Raw genomic sequence first — 22,719 nt, 5'->3', positions numbered from 1 at the left:
TTATATAATTATATATGATTAAATAATTATAATATGTTAAACCCTAACAGAAATTTCTGGGACTTTGTAAAATCTCAAGTTCTTAACTCTATCATCTTTCTTTCTCCATTGTTCTTCGCTTAAGATAGTATTTCTCTTTTAATTTTCCTCCTTTTCTTTTTTTTTTTTTGTCGGTTGTGGGGCCTGTACTCTGGGCCTGTCCTGCTAGCTCAAGGCTAGCATTTTACCACTTTGAGCCACAGCACCACTTCCAGGTTTTTCTACTATGTAGTGCTGAGAAATCGAACCCAGGGCCTCATGCATGCAAGGCAAGCGCTCTACCACTGAGCCACCTTCCCAGCCCTTTTTCCTTCTTAAGTTTTTATTATATATCATGATGCAAATCACATTTATTCTATAAATGTAAGATAATAACGTGATTAATTATAAGAAAAGAATAACTTGAAAACCTCTTAGAAATTTGTATGGATTTTTCAGTTGCTTAGTGGTGATCTGGTTTTAAGAATTAGAATCAGGCATGGAAAGGTGTTAATTGATTAGCTAATAACTTTTAAAAGTAAGACAATTACACATATATGTGTTACTTAACCAGCTTTCTTTAAAAATGAGTTCTTAAAATTACTATGGTTTGTCTTAGTTATATTATAGTATAAATATGTCCAGATGTTTTTCTTATTCTGTAATTTGTTGAATTTTGGCTAAAGACTTGAATTTCCCTTCTCCGACTGATTGATTTCAAAGTTGGTGCTATGTTTTGAATTGCCGGGTTTTGTTTTAAGTTGATTAGAAAAGAACCAGCAATGATTTCTCTTTGCTGTAGAGATATAGCAGCTTTTAGAGACAGAGGTTTAATTATTTAATTTAATTTGCACTCGTTCAAGTAAGGTAATAGCTGGAACACTGCAGATGATTACTAACAAAATATAAATAAATTCATTAAGCAAATTATTTAAGTCAGTTAAAAAAAAGTATAACAGTTACACTTCAGTAAATATTTGAGTCTGTTGCTTAATAGAATAATGCCTGTGCCTACTTGATCCATGTCAGAACTGTGGAAATGTCTGGAGTCAGTCTTTTGATGGATGTAACATTCTGGAGGGAAAACGAGAGAAGAGCTGGTTTCCTTATGAATAATATATAACAAATTTCCCTTCTTTTCACCTTCTGTTTTTCAGAGATCTGTCTTACAACCTATTGGAAAATTTACCCAGTTTTTCAGCCTGCCAAAAACTTCAGAAAATGTACGTCTGTAAGATTTTCTAAGTCACAAAAAAAGAAAAAGAAAAAGATCCAAACTCACATTTCTTAAGGGTTATTGCTTACTTTACTTTGTAAAAATGTTGGTTCTTTTACTTGCCGGTGGGTTACTAGGAAAACATTTGATGCTTTTCCTTTTTACGCATACAAGATATGACCATGTTGGTTGGCTTAAGAAAGCTGGAAAACTGACAATGCTATTTTTAATTATACATTTTTGTTATCTTCAGGTAGTTGTACAAAGGAGCCACCATTCAGCCAATCAATTTACAAATAGGACAATACATCTTCATTGATGTCACCCCTTTCATCATTCTCCCCATCCCTTCCAACCCAACCCTTCCCCTCAGTTTTCTTAATTTCATAGCATATGCCCTGAATATTACAAGTGCATTCTTTCTCCACCCCCACATGTACTTAAATCAGTAAAGCAGTTAGTAGGTAGGCTTCTCCCTGTTTCTGCCCTCCTGCCCCCAACTTAGTATAATGGTATACTGGGCTAGTCTGAGCATTGGAATTTTTCTCTTTTATAAGTATAACCAAACTTACATATCCAGAGACTGGTGGTGTGTGTGAATATGGGTGGCCTGGGTTTGTTGACATGTGCATCTCACAATAATCACATTTAGATGTGATTTGAGGCATCCTAGACATTCTGCCTGAAACATTTTGGAGTTCTGTTAAAACTCCCTCCCATAAAACATCACCTCCTTCATCGCTCTATCTTCACAGTTCTATTTTCATCTACACAATACTGTCTATTCTTTGGTTCTTAATGGAGAAAGCTAAAGAACACAAATCTTTTAAAGAGTAAGGATTTGACATTCCCAGTGACCTCCAAAGATGATAAGACAGGCTTAGGGAGTCAGGCAGGGAGAGGAGTCTTCAAGTGTTCTGAATGATAATGGCATGTTTAGAATATATCCTCCCAAAGAACTAGCCAGCTGCTTCGAAAGATAGCCAGTACTTATTTAAATGTATAAATTATAATGTTGTTTTGTTTTGAAGTACTGGGGATTGAACCCAAGTCCTTGGATATACTGTAATGTTCTTTTTTAAATAAACAAACAAAAAACAGTCACACTTCATGTGTTTCTTTGATTGAGGGCAGGTTCCTTCTATAAAAGCTCTCAGAAGTCTGTCATCTTTTGAAATCAGTAACATGGAAATAAATCTTTTGGAATTCTGTCATTTCAGTGACTTCCGACATAATGGAATCTATGAAATTAAAGCGGATGCTTTCCAGCAGTTGCTTAGCCTCCGATCTCTGTGAGTACCACCTGCCACCACCACACCACCACAACACAAGACAACACAACACAGAACACTTGCTTTCTCTTTTGGATATTCTCTCTAGATTTTTTTTCCTTTCATGGAATATTTATATTGTTGGGTCTTCTTGCATGTATTTGCTAAGAAAAAGTAAGTCTGTTGCTCCTGATAATTTCCAGGAATAAATGCAAAAATAGTACAGTACCAATCAGCAGACATGGAATGCTGATGAAGAGGAGAGAGACTACACTGTCAAAAAGTTTGCAGGATGTGTTTTGTTCCACAGCATGGAACTGGCAGGGATTATTTTGCTTATAAAAATGATGTCCACAAAATTCTTCCTGTCTGCTTTTCTCTCCTGATGAAGCAGAAGCTAGATTTGTTTGTTTTGTTTCTAGTGTATATCTTGAAGTGTTTAAGAATCACTTAAGGGTAACAGTGAAAACATAGACTTCAGATCTTCACATGCCTGGAGAAATAGACTCTCTAGTGGTGCCTGAAAATCTGTATTTAAATGTATCCACTAAAGTTTAAGCACAGGTGTCAGAAAATGTTTTCATTGCTCATGCAATTGAGTTTGTAATTATTCAATTCCATTTGTACATAAAGACAGAGTTTAAAAAATTTAAGCAAGGATACCAAACTTTAATTTTAATTTTAAATTTTTAAATTTAGGGAAAAAAACTTGCTAACAAATCACTTTATGAAAGCAATTAAAACTTTTATATCCTGAAACTGTACTTGAACATGACTTGTATAAATGATGATGATGCTTAAATATTTAAACTGAGGTTGTCAGCTTCAGTGACAGTACCTTTGGTAAATTAATAAGGTTCCTTAACGTATTTTAGCTTTACATTTATGAATCACTTTCTCCCCAACATTTACTTTGAGAATAATTATTTTCTAAATTTAATTGTGACTTTTTCTTTTCTTACTTTTGGTATAAATCACACACATACACACACACACACACACACACACACACACACACACACACACACACACACACGCCAAAACAACTTTTATTACCTGTATTGTTCAACAGATTGGAGAGATCTGACTGTTTCCAAATGTCAGTTCTATCTTAAAAGGCTGATCTCTAAAGATAGCACAAGTATGTGGCACAGACTCGAAGCTAAATGCAAGTCTCCCTGAATTCCTTCTCCCCTTAGGCCTCCTGTCCAGACACTCATCACACTGCCAACTCTAAGTCAGTCTCTCTTTACTCTTCTACCACAAGATCAGTCATGGGGTTTGAACTCCAGGCCAGGGCACTTTCCCTCAGCTCTTTAGCTCAAGGCTAGCACTCTACCACTTGAGCCACAGCACCACTTCTGGTTTTCTGGTGGTTTATTGGAGTTAAGAGTTTCACAGCTTTTATTGCCTGTGCTGGCTTTGAACCGTGATCCTCAGATCTCAGCCTCCTGAGTGGCATGAGCCATTGGAGCCCAGCTCTAAAGGCACTTTTAATGACTCACCCAGATCACCACCTTCCTCCTCTTACAATTGATCTCATTCTTCAAGAGCCATAAAAGCAATCTTTTTCTTTGTAGGGTGTGGGGCTTGAACTCAAGGACTAGGCACTGTTCCTAAGCTCTTTGTGCTCAAGGCTAGTGCTCTACCACTTGAGCCACAGTGCCACTTCTGGTTTTTGAGATAAGAGTCTCACAGGGACTTTTCTGCCCAGGTTGGCTTCAACCTGTGCTCTTCGGATCTCAGCCTCCTGAGAAGCTAATTCATGCTACTCACCAGCACCCAGCTAGCAAGCAACCTTTCTTAAGTCAAAGTCTACCACTTCCTACTTCTTATCACTGCCTTGGTACCTTTAAGATCAAGACTAAACTTTCCAGATCCACTCTTCAGCTTCAGACTCCAAACTCCTGGGTCAGTACTGGGGCTTAGGGCCTAGGTGCTGTCCCTAAGTTTTTATTTTTGCTCAAGGCTGTTGATCTACCACTGGAGGCACAGCTCTGCTTTGAAAGCAGCTTTTTGGTGGTTAAGTGGAGATAAGAGTCTCTCAGACTTTCCTACCAGAGGTGGCTTTGAACTGTTATCCTCAGTTCTCAGCTTCCTGAATGGCTAGGATTACAAGCATAAGCCACCTTTGCCCAGCCATATTTTCAGTTTTTAAAGGAACTTTCATATTTATTTCCATAATGACTAGATTAATTTATATTCCCACCAATAGTTTCTTTATACGTCCTCATCAGCAAATGTTAGTTTTTCTTGATGATACTTATTCTGAGCAGGGTGAATGGAATACCAGTGTTGTTTGGACTTGCATTTTCTTTATGGATATTAAACATTTTTCATGTATTTATTGGTCATTTGCATTTCTTTGGAGAACTATGTGTTCAACCAATTTGCCCATTTACTGATTGGATTATGTGCTCCTTTGATATTTAAATGTTGTTTCATTTTTTATATGTTCTGGACATTAATATTCATCAGATGAATTGCTGGCAAAGATTTTCTCCCATTCTGTAGACTTTCTCTTTACTCTCTGTCCTTTGCTATGCAGAAGCTTTTTTAAATTTGATATAATCCCCTTTGTCAACTCTTGCTATTATTTCCTGAGCTATTGGAATCCTACTTAGAAAGTCCTTGATACAAGCTGGTATAATGGTACATGCCTGAAATCCCAGCTCTTGGGAGGCATAGGCAGGAGAATTGTGAATCCAAACCACCTTAGACAGCTCTAGGCCATTTAGTGTTATATAGTGAGAACTTGTCTCAAAAAAAAGGAAAAAAAAAAGAAAGATACTGCCTGTGTCTATATCTTAAATGTTAAATCTCCTGTATTATAGCAAACTCTTTGATCTATTTTTGAATTGATTTTCACATAGAGTGAGAGATTACTATCCAGTTTCAGCCTCCTATATGTAGAAACTAGTTTCCTAATACCATTTGTTGAAGAGGCTATCTTTTCTTTTTTTTTAATTTATTTATTTATTTATTGTCGGTCATGGGCCTGAACTCTGGGCCTGGGTGCTGTCCCTCAGCTCTTTGGCTCAAGGCGAGCACCCTACCACTTGAGCCACAGCACCACTTCCAGCTTTTTTCTCCTTATGTGGTGCTGAGGAATCGAACCCAGGGCCTCATGCTTGTGAGGCAAGCACTCTACCACTGAGCCAACTTCCCAGCCCCAAGGCTGTCTTTTTTCTAAGGTGTTTTTGGCAACATTGATGAGAATCAGATAGCTGTACCTTGTGGATCTTCTATTCCATTGGTCTACATGTCTGTTTTCCTGCCAGTACCGTGTTGTTTTGGTTACTCTGCTTCTGTAGTAGAATGAAATTTTATATTATGACACCTTCTTCCAACAATACACTTTTTGTTGAGAATTGCTAGACATTTTTTAAAAATTAAAATTGGTTTCAGATTTGTGATTGCATAACAGAAGTGCAATAGGGAATGGGACTTTCCCTGAAATCCTGAAGCCCTGGACATTTAATTCTAACATATTTCTATCTTACTGTCTTTGTAAATATTATATTTCTAAATTCTATGACTTTTTTCCAATCTGGTATAAAAAAATTAAAATTCATCGTTCTTTAAAATACAGAAGTTCTTAATCTCTTTAGAATCATTTAAGTTTTTGGAAAAGGTTTTAGTACTGTTAAAAGTTGTTTTCATTTCATTACATGTGTGGCAAGTGAATTTTATTTCCCCATAAACTGTACTTTTTTCTATGCTATCAAAAGACTTTATTTGTAACATATGTTTGCCCCTATTTTACTCATATCCTAGTCAGAAATTTAATTGTCAGTATCTGTACTGGAAATTTTCTCGAAAGCATCTCTGTGTACATTTGGTGGCCTGTCATACATGGATAATGTGCACACATTTCTGGTTGGAATACATTAGGTGTCTGTAAATATTTTATAATTTAAAATTTGCTTATCAGAAGAAGATCCTTGGAAATGTATCTCTTCCCACTGTCCTACATCTATTCATTTTAGAAAAGCCCTAATAAAATTTTACAACCCTGTTAAAGTCAACCTTTTTAACAAGGACACAGTAAAAACTAAAATATCTACATGAATGACTGGGCTTGATTGCTTTATACAAAGTTATCTTAAAGTTCTCCCTTTAGTTATTTTATACCACCAGTGTCTATTGAAGTACAACTCAATGGGCTAAGGGTTTCTGATCTGAAATAAATTTTGGTACAGGACTGCATACGTATGGTTAATTTCATATTCTTTTTTTCTTTAATGTCATGTTTTCATTTGTCTTTTTTTTATAAATAGAAATTTGGCTCGGAATAAAATTGCCATTATTCACCCCAATGCATTTTCCACTTTGCCATCTCTAATAAAGCTGTGAGTATATCATTTCTTGTACGATATGTCTTTTAATACTTGGAGATCATCTAATTAATGAAAATGATGATTTTGCTGAAGAAGGTTGCAATACAGATTGCTGGTCCTATGTATGCTACAGGCCTAAAGCTGGGTCAGGACCTGGGAGGAACCTAGACTCCCACCTATCCACTACGCTCCTCCAGGGCCTAGGGGCCTTTAAGTGTGTAATTGAAGAGCTGGATGTCAGCTGGTTCTAGTTATTTAAGTAGTGTTATCGATTCTTGTTGAGTAATGGGTCACAATAGAATAAGCTGTCAAGCCATTTGTAAACGGCATCCCTTGTATTGTTTGCTGTTTGACTGAGAAAACCCTTCTATTTTCCCCCTTCTTTTCTGATCTCTTGCTTCTTCCTCTCTTTCATCAAATGGAGAAATTGGGGATTGATCAGACAGAAGTGAGGAGAAGAAAGGGAGCAATTGCTACCATTCATTTTTAATGAAAAGTAGTACTTTCTCCTTGGTCGTGGAGGTCTCCACTTGGCAAAATGAAGACAAACAAACAATTTGCGATTAAAATGTTTTTCCTGTTTTGTAATTTTGATGGTGAATAGAAAAGTTATCAGGAGCTAAAGCCAAAGTGGTTACTTTTACCATAAAGAGTAAAGATCCTGCTTAGAAGTTTTTATTGAGCAGTTTAATCATCTTTAGGTTCCTTTTTTTTTTTTAAGAAAAATATCAACATTTTATGCTAACACAGTCTAAAACGCCAATTGTTGTTTGATGTTTTGCAGGGACCTATCATCCAATCTCCTGTCGTCTTTTCCTGTAACTGGGTTACATGGTTTAACTCACTTAAAATTAACAGGAAATCATGCCTTACAGAGCTTGATATCATCTGAAAACTTTCCAGAGCTCAAGTGAGTTTGTCATTAAAACTAATAAGATACATTTGTGGTCATGTAAAATAAAAGACATGTTAGGGTTGTTTTCTAAATTTATGAGGTCACGAGACCCTTTTGAATTGCATTTCATGCCCTCAAAGTCCCTCCTCCTTGGAACATTGTTAGGACAGGTCCTAAGTGGGAGAATGTGTCTTCCTGACCTCATTTCCTTTCCCTCTGAAAGAAAGTTCTAGAATAACAGACTTCATGGAAAGAGTTTGAAAACCACTGATTCCTGGGATGTAAACTAGGACATGTCATTAAATAACGTTATAACATTATTTATTTCTGTTTATAATTTCTAATTCATCTGGCTGGTGTGTATGTTCTAATAAAAGATTTTAGATTAATATTTGTTTGTGCAAATCACGCCTTAAAATCCTATTATGATCAATGATAAAGAAGTATCTTGAAGGATTATATTTTACCTGTTTTAAATCACTTTTATATACCTTTAAAACTGTGAGAATACCATAACCCCCCAAGGATAATTCCAAAAATAGAAAAGAGAATAATATCTAAAAACTAAATCCCTAAACATTTGAAAAAAAATCTTTCTTGACTTCATTTCATGTATTTTTAGAATTGAAGAAAAATATGAACTCCTAAACAAGTTTTTAAACATTTTATTTCTCTCTAGACTATGTGTCATGTATTTTTAGAATCATTTTTCATGTATTTACTAGCATAAAAAGTTCATAGACGTTTATGTGCCAGTTACCTAATACTAAGTCATAATATTGCTATAATATTCTTAGCAGTCATTTGAAAATATTTTTATTATGGAACTTTTCCAACATCTGAGTGATAGAAGTTTCAACTATCAACATTCCATGGTAGTAATTTTTAATAATTCCATTGTGGTTATAAATAGCACTAGAATGAACATGTTTATAGCCGAGCTTATATTTTGGATTGTTTACTTAGGCTAAACTCCAAAGGTAGGATTATTTGGGTGGAAAACAATAAAGATAATTTTTAATGACCTGTCTTTCTAAGTGTGTGTTTTGGTTTTGATTTCTGTCTCTTTAAAGAGTTATAGAGATGCCTTATGCTTACCAGTGTTGTGCATTTGGGGTGTGTGAGAATGTCTATAAAATTTCGAATCAGTGGACTAAAGGAGACAATAGCAGTTTGGATGATCTTCATAAGAAAGATACTGGAATGTTTCAGGCTCAAGGTAAGACCTAGTATGTCCTGGTGAAAAACTGATTGGAAGAGTCTTGAAATTTCATTGGGTAGATTAATTATTTGAACTTCAGATCAGAACATGTACACCCACCTTAGCAAAAGGAAAACCAATCCCACTTTCTACAGACCTGCAGAGAAAGAGTGAGCTCCTTTGGAATTTACTCTAAAATATCTCTGTTCTGAATTCTTAGCGTTGATATTTATAATTAGACCGTCCTTCCAGTACGTTGTCCTCAGGGACAATAAACTTCTGAAAGGGCCCATTCTTGTCGATGCTTCTTTTAAGCATACTTCTGTGCCTTTTTCTGTGGGAACAAAATCCACTTTATTCTTACAGCCTGGAGAGAATGGAGAATACAGACATTTTAGAGCCCTCCAAATTTCAGCAGTAGAGCTTAAGAATTCACCTTCCTATCCAACTACTTCTAAATCATTCTTCCCTCTTACCCCCCACAGGGGTATCTGTCAGGAAGGTGAAATGAGATCATGTCTATATAGCTTGGCTTTCCTTGAAGGAAGACGTTACTTAAACAGACAGCAATGCATCTCAACCACACCTGTGGTAACGAGGGGGCCTGTTGGATAGCAGCCCCTCCTTTGCCTGCCAATCCTACGAGTTTGTACAGGGTCTAAATAGAATGATTTCACATTCTTTGGGCCTTAATTATTTGTTGATTCCAAAGCAAGTGTGATCTGGTCTATTGGAAGGTTACCTTAACATTTCTTCCTGCAATATTCAGGTCTTATATTTTGGTCTTTGGTTTTCTTTGTTTTAGGCCACCACATATATCTTGATCTCATTTTTGCTTTAGGTTTTGCTCATCCTGCGTCACCTACTTTATTCATTGAAAACAAAACTATTATAAAGAGAGAGCACCTACTCTGTGCCAGGTAGCACACTAGCTTCTCAAGATACACAATAGAGATCAGGTGCTTTTGGAAGTTTATTTTTAAAATCAGTGCTTCTCAACCCTGTATTGCATATGAGAATTTAAACAGAAAGTTAAAAATATTGTTGCCCACATCTCACAAAAGGCTGACTAAATCTGCATCTTTAGGAAAGCATATTAAATTATCAAATTTCTAGTTTGTGGCACTAAACCAAGCTCCAAGTCCTGATTTTTTTTCTCTCTTCAGTAGAAATATCCAGGGAATGCTGAAACTCACTGTACCTAATTCAGGCCCAGAGAACACAGCCCAGAACATTTGTATTGTAGCTATCGTAGTGTTTGAAAACCTGATAAAATGGTCCCTGCCCTGAATGAAGAGACCCCCAGCCTCTCTCTAATTTAGTCAGTGGGATGTGGGGCCATCTTGAACTCTTAAGGAAGAAAACAATGAGAGAGTCCTTGATGTCATTTACTAGAGTCTTGCTTGTTCTCTTCAGCCCCAATTGTACTGGAAAATTGTGCCACAGCAGCTTGAACAGGACATGTGAACACACTTGCAAGAAAGCCAAAAAGAGCAGAGAAAGTACAAAGTCTTACCTTCATTTCTCTTTTTGACAATTCATTTCTCAAGGGCAACTCATGACTCTTCACTGGGAAAATTTGATCCTTTGAAAAGGGGAGTCAGACAGAACTAATTGTTCTAGGACTTCTCATTCCTTACAGATGAGCGTGACTTTGAAGATTTCCTGCTTGACTTTGAAGAAGACCTGAAAGCCCTTCATTCAGTGCAGTGTTCACCTTCCCCAGGTAAGAAGGCATCAGCAATGATGTCCAGGGCCACTGATACCACAGAAGCTGTAGTTCAGAGGCCACATCTGTCTCTGCCCTATGGCTCATCATTTTCCCTCCTTATAAAGATTATTAAAATACAAACAGGTGTTCATTCCTTAAAGTTATTCCCTATTCACAAACAGAACATTTGTGAAGGACTACCGATTCAAGTTCATGTAAGCCAAAGAATAAAATAATTAGGAATATGAGTTTTTTTAAATGACATTAGTGATTCAGCCTGAACTAGCTGTGTTCTAGCATACTATTTCTTGCAAACTAATCAGGGACTACTGATTTAGGTTAATATAAACTAAAGAATGTCATGACATTGGCAACTTAGCCAGAAACAGTATGTTGTGGTCTCATGTACTTTTGAAAGTAAATTAAATCATTTATATAAATAACTATGTGGGAACCAAGGAAGTAGCTTGGGGTCAGAGCACCTGTATACACAAGAATCTAGATTCAATCCCCAGCACTTAAATAATGATGATGATGATGATAATAATAATTGGTGACGGCAAATATTAGCTATGTAAAAGAGAAAGGAAGAAGGAAGAAAGAAGAAGGAAGGTCTTCATTGTTCCATTCCCAGAAACAACATTCATAGATAGCTATGAAGGGTTAATATTTTATTTTTAATAATTAGAACATTCCTTAGTCTGATCACCAAGTGTCCATCTAAAACAAAGCTGAGATATCCCTATTTCCCTAAGATTCTTTTTCTCTCCTCTTCTCCTCTCTTTCTTTCTCCTCTCTGTGGAATATAATGAAAAGTCCAGGAGATCTTGTTTTTCAATGGGCCCAACACTGTTGTGTCTTGGGGGCTTTAACAAACCACAGTTTTCCCTGTGTAGCCCCCAGGAGCAGTAGCGCCTGGTTATTTGAGAAGGTGATGCAGACACACAGGCACTATGAGTTCTGGTTTGTGACTGGTGTCCTAACACACAAGAAGGTGGTTTGGCCAAAGATCACAACCCTTCCTTAATGCTGTTTTTTTTTTTCTTCTTTGGACTTTCAGGCCCCTTCAAGCCCTGTGAGCACTTATTTGGTAGCTGGCTGATCCGAATGGGAGTGTGGACCATAGCAGTTCTGGCACTTTCTTGTAATGCCCTGGTGACTTCAACGGTGTTCCGCTCGGCTCTGTACCTTTCCTCCATAAAACTGTTAATTGGGGCCATCGCACTGGTGAACCTGCTCATGGGCATCTCCAGCGCTATGCTGGCGGTCGTGGATGCATTCACCTTCGGCCGCTTCGCACAACATGGTGCATGGTGGGAGAATGGGGTCGGTTGCCAAGTCATTGGCTTTCTGTCCATTTTTGCTTCGGAATCATCGGTTTTCCTGCTTACTCTGGCAGCTCTGGAACGTGGGTTCTCTGTGAAGTGTTCTGCAAAATTTGAAATGAAAATTCCCTTTTCTGGCCTGAAAGCGATCATTCTATTCTGTTCCCTGCTAGCCCTGACCATCGCCACGGTTCCACTGCTGGGTGGCAGTGAGTACAACGCCTCCCCATTTTGCCTGCCTCTGCCCTTTGGAGAGCCCAGCACCACGGGCTACATGGTGGCTCTTGTCTTGCTCAACTCTGTTTGCTTCCTCATCATGACTATTGCTTACACCAAGCTCTACTGTAGTTTGGAGAAAGGAGATCTGGAGAATATGTGGGACTGTTCTATGGTGAAACACGTTGCCCTGTTGCTCTTCACCAACTGTATCCTTTACTGCCCCGTGGCTTTCTTATCCTTCTCTTCTCTGCTAAACCTCACCTTCATCAGTCCTGAAGTCATTAAGTTTATCCTGCTAGTGATTGTCCCACTTCCCGCATGTCTCAACCCCCTTCTTTACATCCTCTTCAATCCCCATTTCAAGGAGGATCTGGGGAGCCTGGGAAAGCAAACCCACTTCTGGACGAAATCAAAACATCCAAGCTTGATGTCTATTAACTCGGATGATGTCGAGAAGCAGTCTTGTGACTCAACCCAAGCTCTGGTCACTTTCACCCGTGCCAGCATAGCCTACGACCTGCCTTCCAATTCTGGATCGTCATCGGCTTATCCCATGACTGAAAGCTGTCATCTCTCATCGGTGACATTTGTCCCTTGTCTCTAATTAGTCTATGAGGGGTAAAGTTTTCAAAAGTTGGAAACATGAAATGTGAGATTGAGGACATCAGAACAGTAGCTAAGAGCTGAGCTGAAACTTGGTTTAGAAACCAAATAAGCAACTTGTTAAAGTGGAAACGCTGATACCTATTAATACTTGAGAATGAAAACGTAAGTCTAAACGCTGCTTGCATCCTTTGTTCAGTTAGAGGATAGATTGTTCACATTATATAGATGAGCCTGGATAGACAAAGCAGATTGAAATGTTCTTCAGAAAAAGATCTTCCTTGATTTTAATGGCATTTTCTTTCAACTCAACCAAAGTTATGACTTAGGAGAACTCATGCACTTACAAATTGGTTTGATTTAAACTCCCAAACTCCTTAAAATATGGGTTAGCAAGGTTACGAAAATAAAGGTTTAAATAGCGTATATTACTAAGTAAGGTTTGTAGTCTCTAGAATTTCTTTTTAATGGCCACATGTTGGTAGCTCATGCCTGTAATTCTAGCTACTCAGGAACTGAGAATTGAGGATTGTGGTTCTAAGCCAGCCGAGACAGGAAAGTCTGTGAGGTTCTTATCTCCAATTAACCACTAAAAAGCTGGAAATGGAGCTATGGTTCAAGTGCTAGAGTGCTATCCTTGAGCAGAGAAAGCTCAGGGACTGTGCCCAGGCCCTGAGTTCAAGCCCCAGGATGCGCACAAAACAAAGGAGGAAGAGGAGGAGGAGGAGCAGCAGCAGCAGAAGCAGAAGCAGCAGGAGGAGGAGGAGGAGGAGGAGGAATTTTGTTTTAATGACTACATGAAGGTATTTTACTCTTTCTTTGCCTTTCCTCAAAGAGGATCCCTCCAAGGCCCAGTCCATTGAAAGGATCACCCACTCATACTCATATCATTTTAGGAGATAGTGGGTTTTATAATAGGCACTAAAATGCTCCCACCCTCAATGGAATACAAATATTTTGAAAGGAAAATTAACTGAAATTCTTCAATTGCTACTAAGGCAATCATGTATAGGTAAAATTTGTCTTGTCTAATTCATTCCTGTTTGTTGATATCCAAAGCTCAGAAAGAAAGTCCATTGCTGGCAGTGGACACACCTAAAATAGATAGTAAGCAATATGAACACTGTGGGGTTTTCGGGGGGGGGGGCAGGATTTCTAAGTAAGTATACATCTTTTTTGCAAGACATTTGTCATTTACTTAAATGGGTGTGCATCTTTAGATAATATCAAAAGCAGACATGATATAAATTAAATCCACTGATATAAGTTCCCATATTGCCTCCAGTAATTTCAGCAGTAAGATCTGAGATCACTTTAGACTCAGTTGATACTTGGTAATAGACTATGTTTATTTGGTTTGTTTTACCTCTGTGTTCTGTGAATCAGCTATGTGATGTGAGGAGCATTATTTCTCTGCTTCACCTGTGTTAGATACTTTAAGAGAGAAATTATTAAATATGAAGTCAAAAGATTAAATTTTAACTTCTATTATCCTACATTAGCTTCATTACACACAAATCAGAAGGCTGTTAGGTAGATTTATTTTTGTATAAGCATGTTTATTTTGATCAGATGTTTTAAATTGGAATTGGAAATAAATACATTTATGAGATGTTTATAAGATGTGTAAATGTAAAACTGTATTTATTACTACAGTAAAGGTTCATTGACACAAAAGACCAAGATAATAAACCATGTACAGAGCCTTATTATTCCATGTATGTTGTGCTTCTAATTTTCTTTCAGTATGTTAACTGTATATAAAATATGTAAATATATTGTACTTGTAAATAGATTCCAAATTTGCTTTTCTATTGGATACAAAATGAATTTGTAATAAAATGTGTGACTATAAGATGTAATATTTTCAAGTCTATTTATTGAGCCCCTATAGTTTCCTACAGTTTTTAATTTTGGTGTATATTTGTTATATAACTATTTATACTCTAATACTTTGGAATAACCTTAAAAACTAAACTTTTCATAAAAATAAATCAAAATATCACCAACAAATCCTGGATGGTCCTACACTGGCTAAAAAGGAGTTCTACCACTTGAGCTACACTTTCAGTCACTTTTTGCTTCCTTGGTTGTTTCTGAGAGAAAAATCTCAGTTTTATTACTGGGCAGACTTAGGCTGCAGTCATCCTATCTGTGCTTCCCTTTGTCACTGGGATGATAGACCTACATCAACTATATCCAGCTGTTGTTTCCTCTGCATCTGGTATATCAACTACACACTAATGCACCTAGCTATTTAGTTATGATAGAGTCTCTCAAGCTTTTATATCTGGGTTGGCCTTGAACCTTGATCCCCCCGATCTCCACCTCCCAAGTAGCTAGGATTACAGGAGTAACATTAACTTTTGATTGGTAAATGATGTTTGTCCTGATACTGGTCTAGTGTTCTGTCCTTAGTGAAACTATACTGGTCCCAATTTTTTCTTCATAATATAGAGAGCAAAATATAGCTATACACAAAATCAGAAAGATATTTATAAAGAACAAATAGATTGTAAATTATCCAACAGAACATGAGTTTTCTATAAGTTTTTCCTTCCAACACATTTTGTGACCAAGTAAAGCCCCAAATTTGCAGGCACATGACTGTCAGAGTTCAGAGAAATGCTCTGGTCCCTTTCAGTTCTATCATACAAAACATAAGAAGTGAAGTGATTTTTATGGATGACTGTGCCAGACCCTCCCAACCTCCATGGTGATTCCTGAGCTAACTGTGTGGCTTAGTAAGTGGCTCAGAACTATTGCTAAGATCAGCTCATGTTTACAGAGCACTTGCTCATCAGATATCAACAACATGCTTCAGTGTCCTCCTACTTAACATGAGCTTCGATTATTGTGAGGTAAAAGAAGGGCTTGCTCCTCCTCACCTCGCTCTTCTTAACCCAGGCAGCAGACACAGAACTTGCCCGTGGAGCTATGTGGCACAGCCTTCTTCTCTCTATGCTTATTTTTGGATAGCCAAAATTAGGAACAAGTCCTGACGGCTCATCAGTCTCTCCTGTTCAAGAAAGCACAAGTCAGTAATGTAATTCGTTAAAAAGGAAACCACTTTTGGACACTCCAACTTTCTTCATTAAAAATAAATCCTTGGGAAAGACTGGGAGAATCTTTGAGCGAATGATAATAGGGATGACACTGCCCAAGATGAATTGTACTCATAAGCCAACTGTTGAAGTGAAACCCTTTTGTATAACTACTTAAAATTACCAAAATAAAATAAAATAAGATCCCCATCAAATAAGGAGTATAGCTCAAGTGATAGAGTGCTTGCTTTACCCTGTGTTCAAACACTTTTCTGAAACAACAAACAAAAATCTTCAAGTGGGCTTATGGTATGGCTCAACTGGTACATGAAATTTCTAAAACCTTGAGTTCAAATTCTTGATACTACAAAAAAATTTTTTAATGTTTTATTACTTTGCTAGCAAAATGCTAGTTATAATACATCTCATGCAAAACATAACTCTTTTAAGTGTTTATGAAAGGGCTCCCCTTTAACAAATGAATAAATCTTCCATGAGAATAGGAGACAATTGCAACAAATATGGGAAGAATATCAGCAGAAATGATGAAAGAAGCAACGCAAAGTGAGCTGTCCAAGTAACAAGTTTATGTTTTCAAAATATATTCATTCAAAGCCGGGTACCAGTGGCTCACACCTGTAATCCTAGCTACTCAGGAAGCTGAGATCTGAGCATTGTGGGTCCAGCTCATGTTTCTAGCCTGGGCAGGAAAGTCCGTGAGACTCTTATCTCCAACCAACCACCAGAAAACCAGAAGTGGCGCTGTGGCTCAAGTGGTAGAGCACTCACCTTGAGCTGAAGAGCTCAGGCCCAGAGTTCAAGCACCATGACCGACCAAAAAAAAAAAAAAAAATCATTTAGAGGATAAATATTTTAAGCCTACTTGATGCAGTGTTTGATGCACTGGAGATAACAAAACCAAACTTCTCATTTGTATTCCAGTAGAAGAGAGAAACAGACAACAAGCAAATACACACAAGGAAATATCTGATAGGAACATGAATGAAGGAACTGAGGCAATTCTCATGAACAGGCATACTATTGCATAAACTACTGCATCTCCTACTCCCCTGAAGACACAGAGCCAGGAAATCTGGAAAGGCATCTTTATTGCTGAGATTTTATGTTTAAAATGGGACCATCTCTGCTTTCACATGTAACCAGTTACATCAAGAAAACACATCATTTTTAGTCCCTCTGTCATATGTCCTGTACAACAAACTATTGTGAGTGACATTTTAATAGGAAAATATATTAGGTGATTGTGACTGCACATAATTTTTTCTCAATTGTTCCTAAAGAAACAGTTATTCTTTTTTTTTTTTTTTTATGGTCCGGTCATGGGGCCTGAACTCTGGGTCTGGGCGCTATCCATCAGCTCTTCAGCTCAAAGCTAGCACTCTACCACTTGAGCCACAGCGCCACTTCTGGCTTTTTTCTTTTTGCTTATGTGGTGCTGAAGAATCGAACCCAGGGCCTCATGCATCCAAGGCAAGCACTTTACCACTGAGCCACCTTCCCAGCCCCGAAAAAGTTATTCTTATATGAAATATAAAACATCTTTTCATTTAGTTTTGTCCAAAGAAAAAGAAAAAAGAACAGGGTGGTAGTAAAGGAAATAAATTTAGGAACATCCTTTTCATTTAGAACTAGGAAAACTCCAATATCTGAAAAATTAACAATGTCCATTTTTTATTGCCTTATTACATTTAGCTTGGATCCATTAGCTAGAATAAGACCTAAATAAATCAACCAGAGTTTATTGTAACCATTCTGTTCCATTCACGCTCTTCATTACTTGGAAATCTTACTTTACAGTTAAACTCTGAAGATAAAACAGACCATCTCCCTTCAGGCTACAGAGACCCTAAAATATAGTTAGCTTTTTCTTATGGTAGCTTCTTCTTAATAAATATCTAAACCATACCCAATTTTAATATTCTCCTTATGAGTGTGTTTAAAGATGCTGAATTCAGATCCTAAACTCATCACTTGTCTCCAACACAGGTTCAGCAAGTCTAATCTTTTGAGTCAGATAATATAAACTAGTTTGTTTGGATATGAAAAACTGGTGAAAAACAAATTGCATGTGTTGGACAGAAGGAGCACCATGAAATACAAGTTATTGTGGACATGATTTCTCTGCTCTAGTTACTACACTATAAAAGGACAATGAAAACATGATAGTCCATGAAACAGGGAGCCAGAAACATGGAATAATTATTAAAGGATTGTCCAAAAAAAAAAAAGCAGAGTGGGGGGAGTGCTTCACTTGGAAGTAAAGCGGGCTAATGGAAAACATTTGAGATATGTGAATAATTCACATTTACTAAGTGCTTTTTTCAAGTTCCAGCATAGAACAGACCAAATAGAAAAATGGTGAAGCCCAGCTCACAGTCCTGGGTTCAAAAGCTTGTCTGTTACTCTGGCACTCTTTTCTCAGCCTTAACACACCTCAGTAAAATAGGAATAATACCACCTGCCTCACTGGGCTGGGAGTATTACCCACTCAGCATATTTACAGTACTCATCACAGTACCTACAAAGCAGTAATCATTTAACTAATTGGTTACTATCGCTATTCTTCCCAACAACCTTGTCAAATGAGAAAAGTAGGCCTTGGGGATGGGAAAGTGGCTCAGTGGTAGAGTGCTTGCCTTGCATGCATGAGGCCCTGGGTTCGATTCCTCAGCACCACATAAACAAAAAGAAAAAAGCCGGAAGTGGTGCTGTGGCTCAAGTGGTAGAGTGTTAGCCTTGAGCTGAAGAGCTGAGAGACAGAGCCCAGGCCCAGAGTTCAAGCCCGACAACCGGACCCTCCCCCCCCAAAAAAAGTAGGCCTTGGCATTTTACAAATGAAGAAGTAGGGAGAAAAAGTGAATTTCTACATTCAAAGATCCTTCAGGAGCTAGAACTAAAACACAAGTTCTATTTACTAGCAGCTAAAAAAACCCAACAATCACAAAGTAAACAAGCTTATTTTTTCAGAGAGCAAGAAGCAACTGGTGAACAATTCAGACCACATAAAATTTGTCTGTAGATTATTAGTCAGATATTTCAAATCCCAAGGGAAGTCTTTCATGTTGAATGTGAAGCTAGATCCGAAAGAGTAGACTTCCTAATTTCATATATATGCCTTCTTAGAAAGAATGTGAGATTCCAGAGGTTGCTAAGGAAGACTGTATGACCTGAAATCTTCATCCTCATACTGGATGCATAGTTCTGGGCCATGAGTGAGTGGGCAGTCAATCCACTCTGTGTGATCAATGATAAAGATGTGGGCTTTAAATCTACATGTGAGAGACCTGCTGTAGAATGTAAAGCCATTAATTTTTCCATCTCTTGACTGACTACAAGTTATCACACAGCCTTCTGTGAGTATTATTAATATAAAAAGTATTCAGTATATATTAAGTGCTCAATATATGTGTGTAATGTGTTTGGATGGGCTATAAAATCAAAACTTCTTGCCTAAGCCTTCTCTTTAAACCTATTGAAAACCAGGGCAAATGGGTGCAAAACATTCACTGTATTACTGATACACTCAAAAAAGGAATTAGTAAGGCTTCTATCTGCAATCAAGTAGGCTTCCTAATACTATGATGTCTAGGTAAACTTATTCACTGTCACAGAAAACACTAGACCTACCATAGACACTCCCCACACACGCACACATACACATATACCAAGTGTGTTTCTTAAAATTTAATAGCAGCATAGAAAAACAGATTTAAATTTAACCTTCTTGGGACCTAGTTCTGAATTCTAACAAGATACATCACTCATTTGCAGATGAGACATGTGCTTGAAGTTTGCTCCTCAGAGCAGGAGAGCAACAGTGTTAAGAGGTCTCAAATCCTTTCTGAGTTCCCTTAAGAGTGAGTTAAAAAAAAAAAGACTAGCTCCTGAAGCTCTCTGGTTTCCCATCTTACCATACTCCGTCTCCCATGCATTCCCATAATTCCATCTACTGCTATCTTTAATGCAGCCAATGGCCTCACCAGAGGTTGGACAAGATTTCCTAATCTTAGATTATAAACCTTCAAAAACTGTGAGTTAAATAAACTTCTTTTCTTGTACATTACTCAGCGTCAAGTATTTAACTATAGCCACAACAACAAGGAACTAGGACATTCTCCTACTGGAAGAGTCAAGAGGAAGCAAACTTCAAGAGGGTGGGTATGATTTCTCCTCGTAGCCTTCATTCTTTTTTTAAAAACTTAATCAACTAGGCTTAACCTAGAAGACAAAGACTGATTATCTGGAAATATGGCTCACTTTTGAAGAGGAGGATATAAACCATACATCAAAACAGCTTTAAGATTTCTTTTGCAAAGCTGCTTCCCAACAGCAAATATAGTTCCTTGGGTATCTCCTGGGATAAGAAGGGACAGATTTAGTCTGTAGAAAGCTCTGTGATACAATGTTCCTAAAAGACACTGTCCTTTCTCAGCTTTTGAATATTCTAAATGTGCTTAAGAATGCAGCAGTCTATGTCAAAACGTAACTTCATCAGCCTCTAAAAAACTTCAATAATCTGCCAGCACCAAAATATCATATAGCTAAAGGCTCAAATCTCGTGTTCAACTAGAAGAGTTCCAGTGAATAACATGTTTTTCTCAGTCTGAGTTCTAAAGAAATGAGGAAGAAAAAAATAATGTAGATATATAAATAAAACCATCGTATTACATTTCTGTAACATTATTCTAATAATAAATTTAATGTAGTTATCCATTGTGGCTTAAGTATTCTAGCAAATGAGATTTCCAGAACTGGCCATATTTTTCCCCTAATCATAGTAATGGATGACTTCAACCTCCCCAATGGAGGCAGATTTTATAGTCTCTCCATGGAGTAGCAGATTTTGTGGTTCCTGTGGACAGGGTAATTCCGAGGTTTTTGTTGTTGTTGTTGTTGTTTGCTTTTTGTTTTTTGAATACAGGGCAAAGTCTTCAATAAAATCAACCAACCATTCCTACACCCCTGTGAGAAGAGAATTATGTAAACTGAGAACCCAGGATTTTGACATTAATGGAGCTCCCTCTAGAGAGAAGTATCAGGAATGAAGAGTAGCTTTTGACTGCTAGTAGCTACTACATTATTAATTATGTTTAAGTGGTATGTTTGGGAAAGCTAGCCCATGTTAATAGTTACTAGGAAGATTTGCCGGGTGTGCATGAGCTGCTTTTTGCAAAACACTTCATTTTATTAGGACACAACCAAGATGGGTCTTGTTATCACTGTCATTTTGTAAAGAGGAACAGTAATCCAAAGATAAGGTAACTTGTCTAGGAAATAGTGAAGATGGGTCTAGAGATGTTTCTGCCAACTATTACATTACTGATGTCCAAAGTACAGTCCCTGGGAGCTTGTTAGAAATTTACGTACTCAGGCCATTCCAGTCTTGCATAGCAGAAATCCTGGAAGTCATGTCCAGTGATCTGTTTTACTGTGCCATGCAGGTAATTCTGCTACCGGTTAAAGTTTGCAAACTACTGCACTCTCCTGCATGCTACAGCTAGGTTGTAAGGGAAAATGGAAATATCTCCCTAAGGACAATGGAAGTGGGAAATGTGGTCACCTTGAGTTAAAGAAAATGGAAATAGTAGGTGCAAACAGGAGAAACCTCATTTTTAAAGACAGTTGAAAAGTTGACTGATGTATGAACTAAAAGATTTGTGAAACTCATCTCTACCCTTATGTGTACATTTGCCTACAAAGAAATTACATCATATACTTTATATTAATATAATTATTCAGTAAGTATCCATAAAGTGCTTGAGGGGAAATACAATGATTGAACATTCAGATTCTAAATCCAGAAAGCTTAGGTTCAGATCCCAACTCCAACTCCTAATAATAGTTTCTTCAGATGGCTCTTCTTCAGAGGCTGATAAAATATTCACATCACAGGGCATCTTTCAACAAAGTGCACCTGCCCGGTGCTATTGCCTGCATGTTCATGTCCTCCCAAAATTCATATGCTAAAATCCTAACCCCCAAAATAATGGCACTAGAAGGTGGAAGCTTTAGGGAGGCTCTGTCCTCCAGTGGAATTGGTGTCATTGTGCCATCTGTGAAGAAGGTTATCAACAGTCACCAAATCTGTAACCTCCTTGACTATGGACTTCCCAGCCTCTAGAACTGTGAGAAATAAATGTGTTTTTTTTTTTAAATGTCACCCAGTTTGTGGTATTGGGGAGTGGGTGTGTGTGTGCATGAGTGTGTGCTTACACAGAACCTGAGTGTTGTCTTTTTGCTGAAAGCTAGTGCTCTACCACTTGTGCCGTCTCTAATGGGAGGTAAGGGTTTTATGGACTTTCCTGCCTGTGCTATCTTTAAGCTGTGATCCTCAGATCTTAGTCTCTTAAGTAGCTCTGATTAAAGGTATAAGCCACCTTTATTTTGGTTATACTGGGGTTTGAACCCTGGGCCTCATGCTTGCAAGGCCAGCCCTCTACCACCTGTCTCCAGTGCTTCTTCACTTTTTTGATACAATTATCACCTAAAGGATAATTGAAACAATTCTGAGTTCAAGGAGTTTGGAATCAAGGGCAGCTCAACTACTTCCATGTTCCTGTATTGTCCTCCTACCCAATTAAAACTAAAATTTGTGTGGATAAGGCCTAGAAATAATTTAAACAAGGATGCACAACCTGCAAGTGGATCAATTTCAGCTCCCTCCTCTCCCTAACTAAAGAATCCCCTGTACTGGGAACTATTGAGAGTTTGGTTGCTCACTTCTTCCAGGTTGCTGCCATGCCCCAAGATGAGTCTCACTGATCTTTACCATCTCCTTCTATATTAAACTAGGGCTGAACTGTGTGACCAGTCACATATGGCAGATGTGATGGTATGCAATTTCCAAGGTTATGT

The 22,719-nt window shown here is 37.7% G+C and overlaps 1 protein-coding gene across 3 annotated transcripts in view; it reads left to right on the top strand.

The window, feature by feature from the left end:
* Lgr5 (leucine rich repeat containing G protein-coupled receptor 5) overlaps positions 1–13,338 on the top strand; it is a 121,471-nt gene extending 108,133 nt beyond the window's left edge. For 2 of the 3 annotated variants that reach the window (XM_042698804.1, XM_042698803.1), the window contains 7 exons: positions 1,176–1,241; positions 2,455–2,526; positions 6,786–6,857; positions 7,630–7,755; positions 8,814–8,959; positions 10,584–10,667; positions 11,713–13,338. In XM_042698804.1, the coding sequence (XP_042554738.1) occupies positions 1,176–1,241; positions 2,455–2,526; positions 6,786–6,857; positions 7,630–7,755; positions 8,814–8,959; positions 10,584–10,667; positions 11,713–12,800 (1,654 nt within the window). In that variant the 3' untranslated portion in view covers positions 12,801–13,338. The remainder of the gene's footprint in view (positions 1–1,175; positions 1,242–2,454; positions 2,527–6,785; positions 6,858–7,629; positions 7,756–8,813; positions 8,960–10,583; positions 10,668–11,712) is intronic. The other variant, XM_042698805.1, reaches the window with a different exon arrangement.
* The last annotated feature ends 9,381 nt before the right edge of the window (positions 13,339–22,719 follow it).

The sequence above is a fragment of the Dipodomys spectabilis genome, unplaced genomic scaffold (genome assembly GCF_019054845.1).
Source record: "Dipodomys spectabilis isolate Male_0828 unplaced genomic scaffold, ASM1905484v1 ptg000234l, whole genome shotgun sequence".
Classification (NCBI taxonomy): domain Eukaryota; kingdom Metazoa; phylum Chordata; class Mammalia; order Rodentia; family Heteromyidae; genus Dipodomys; species Dipodomys spectabilis.
Note: the sequence above shows the minus strand (reverse complement) of the source record. Positions and strands in the feature narration are given on the sequence as shown.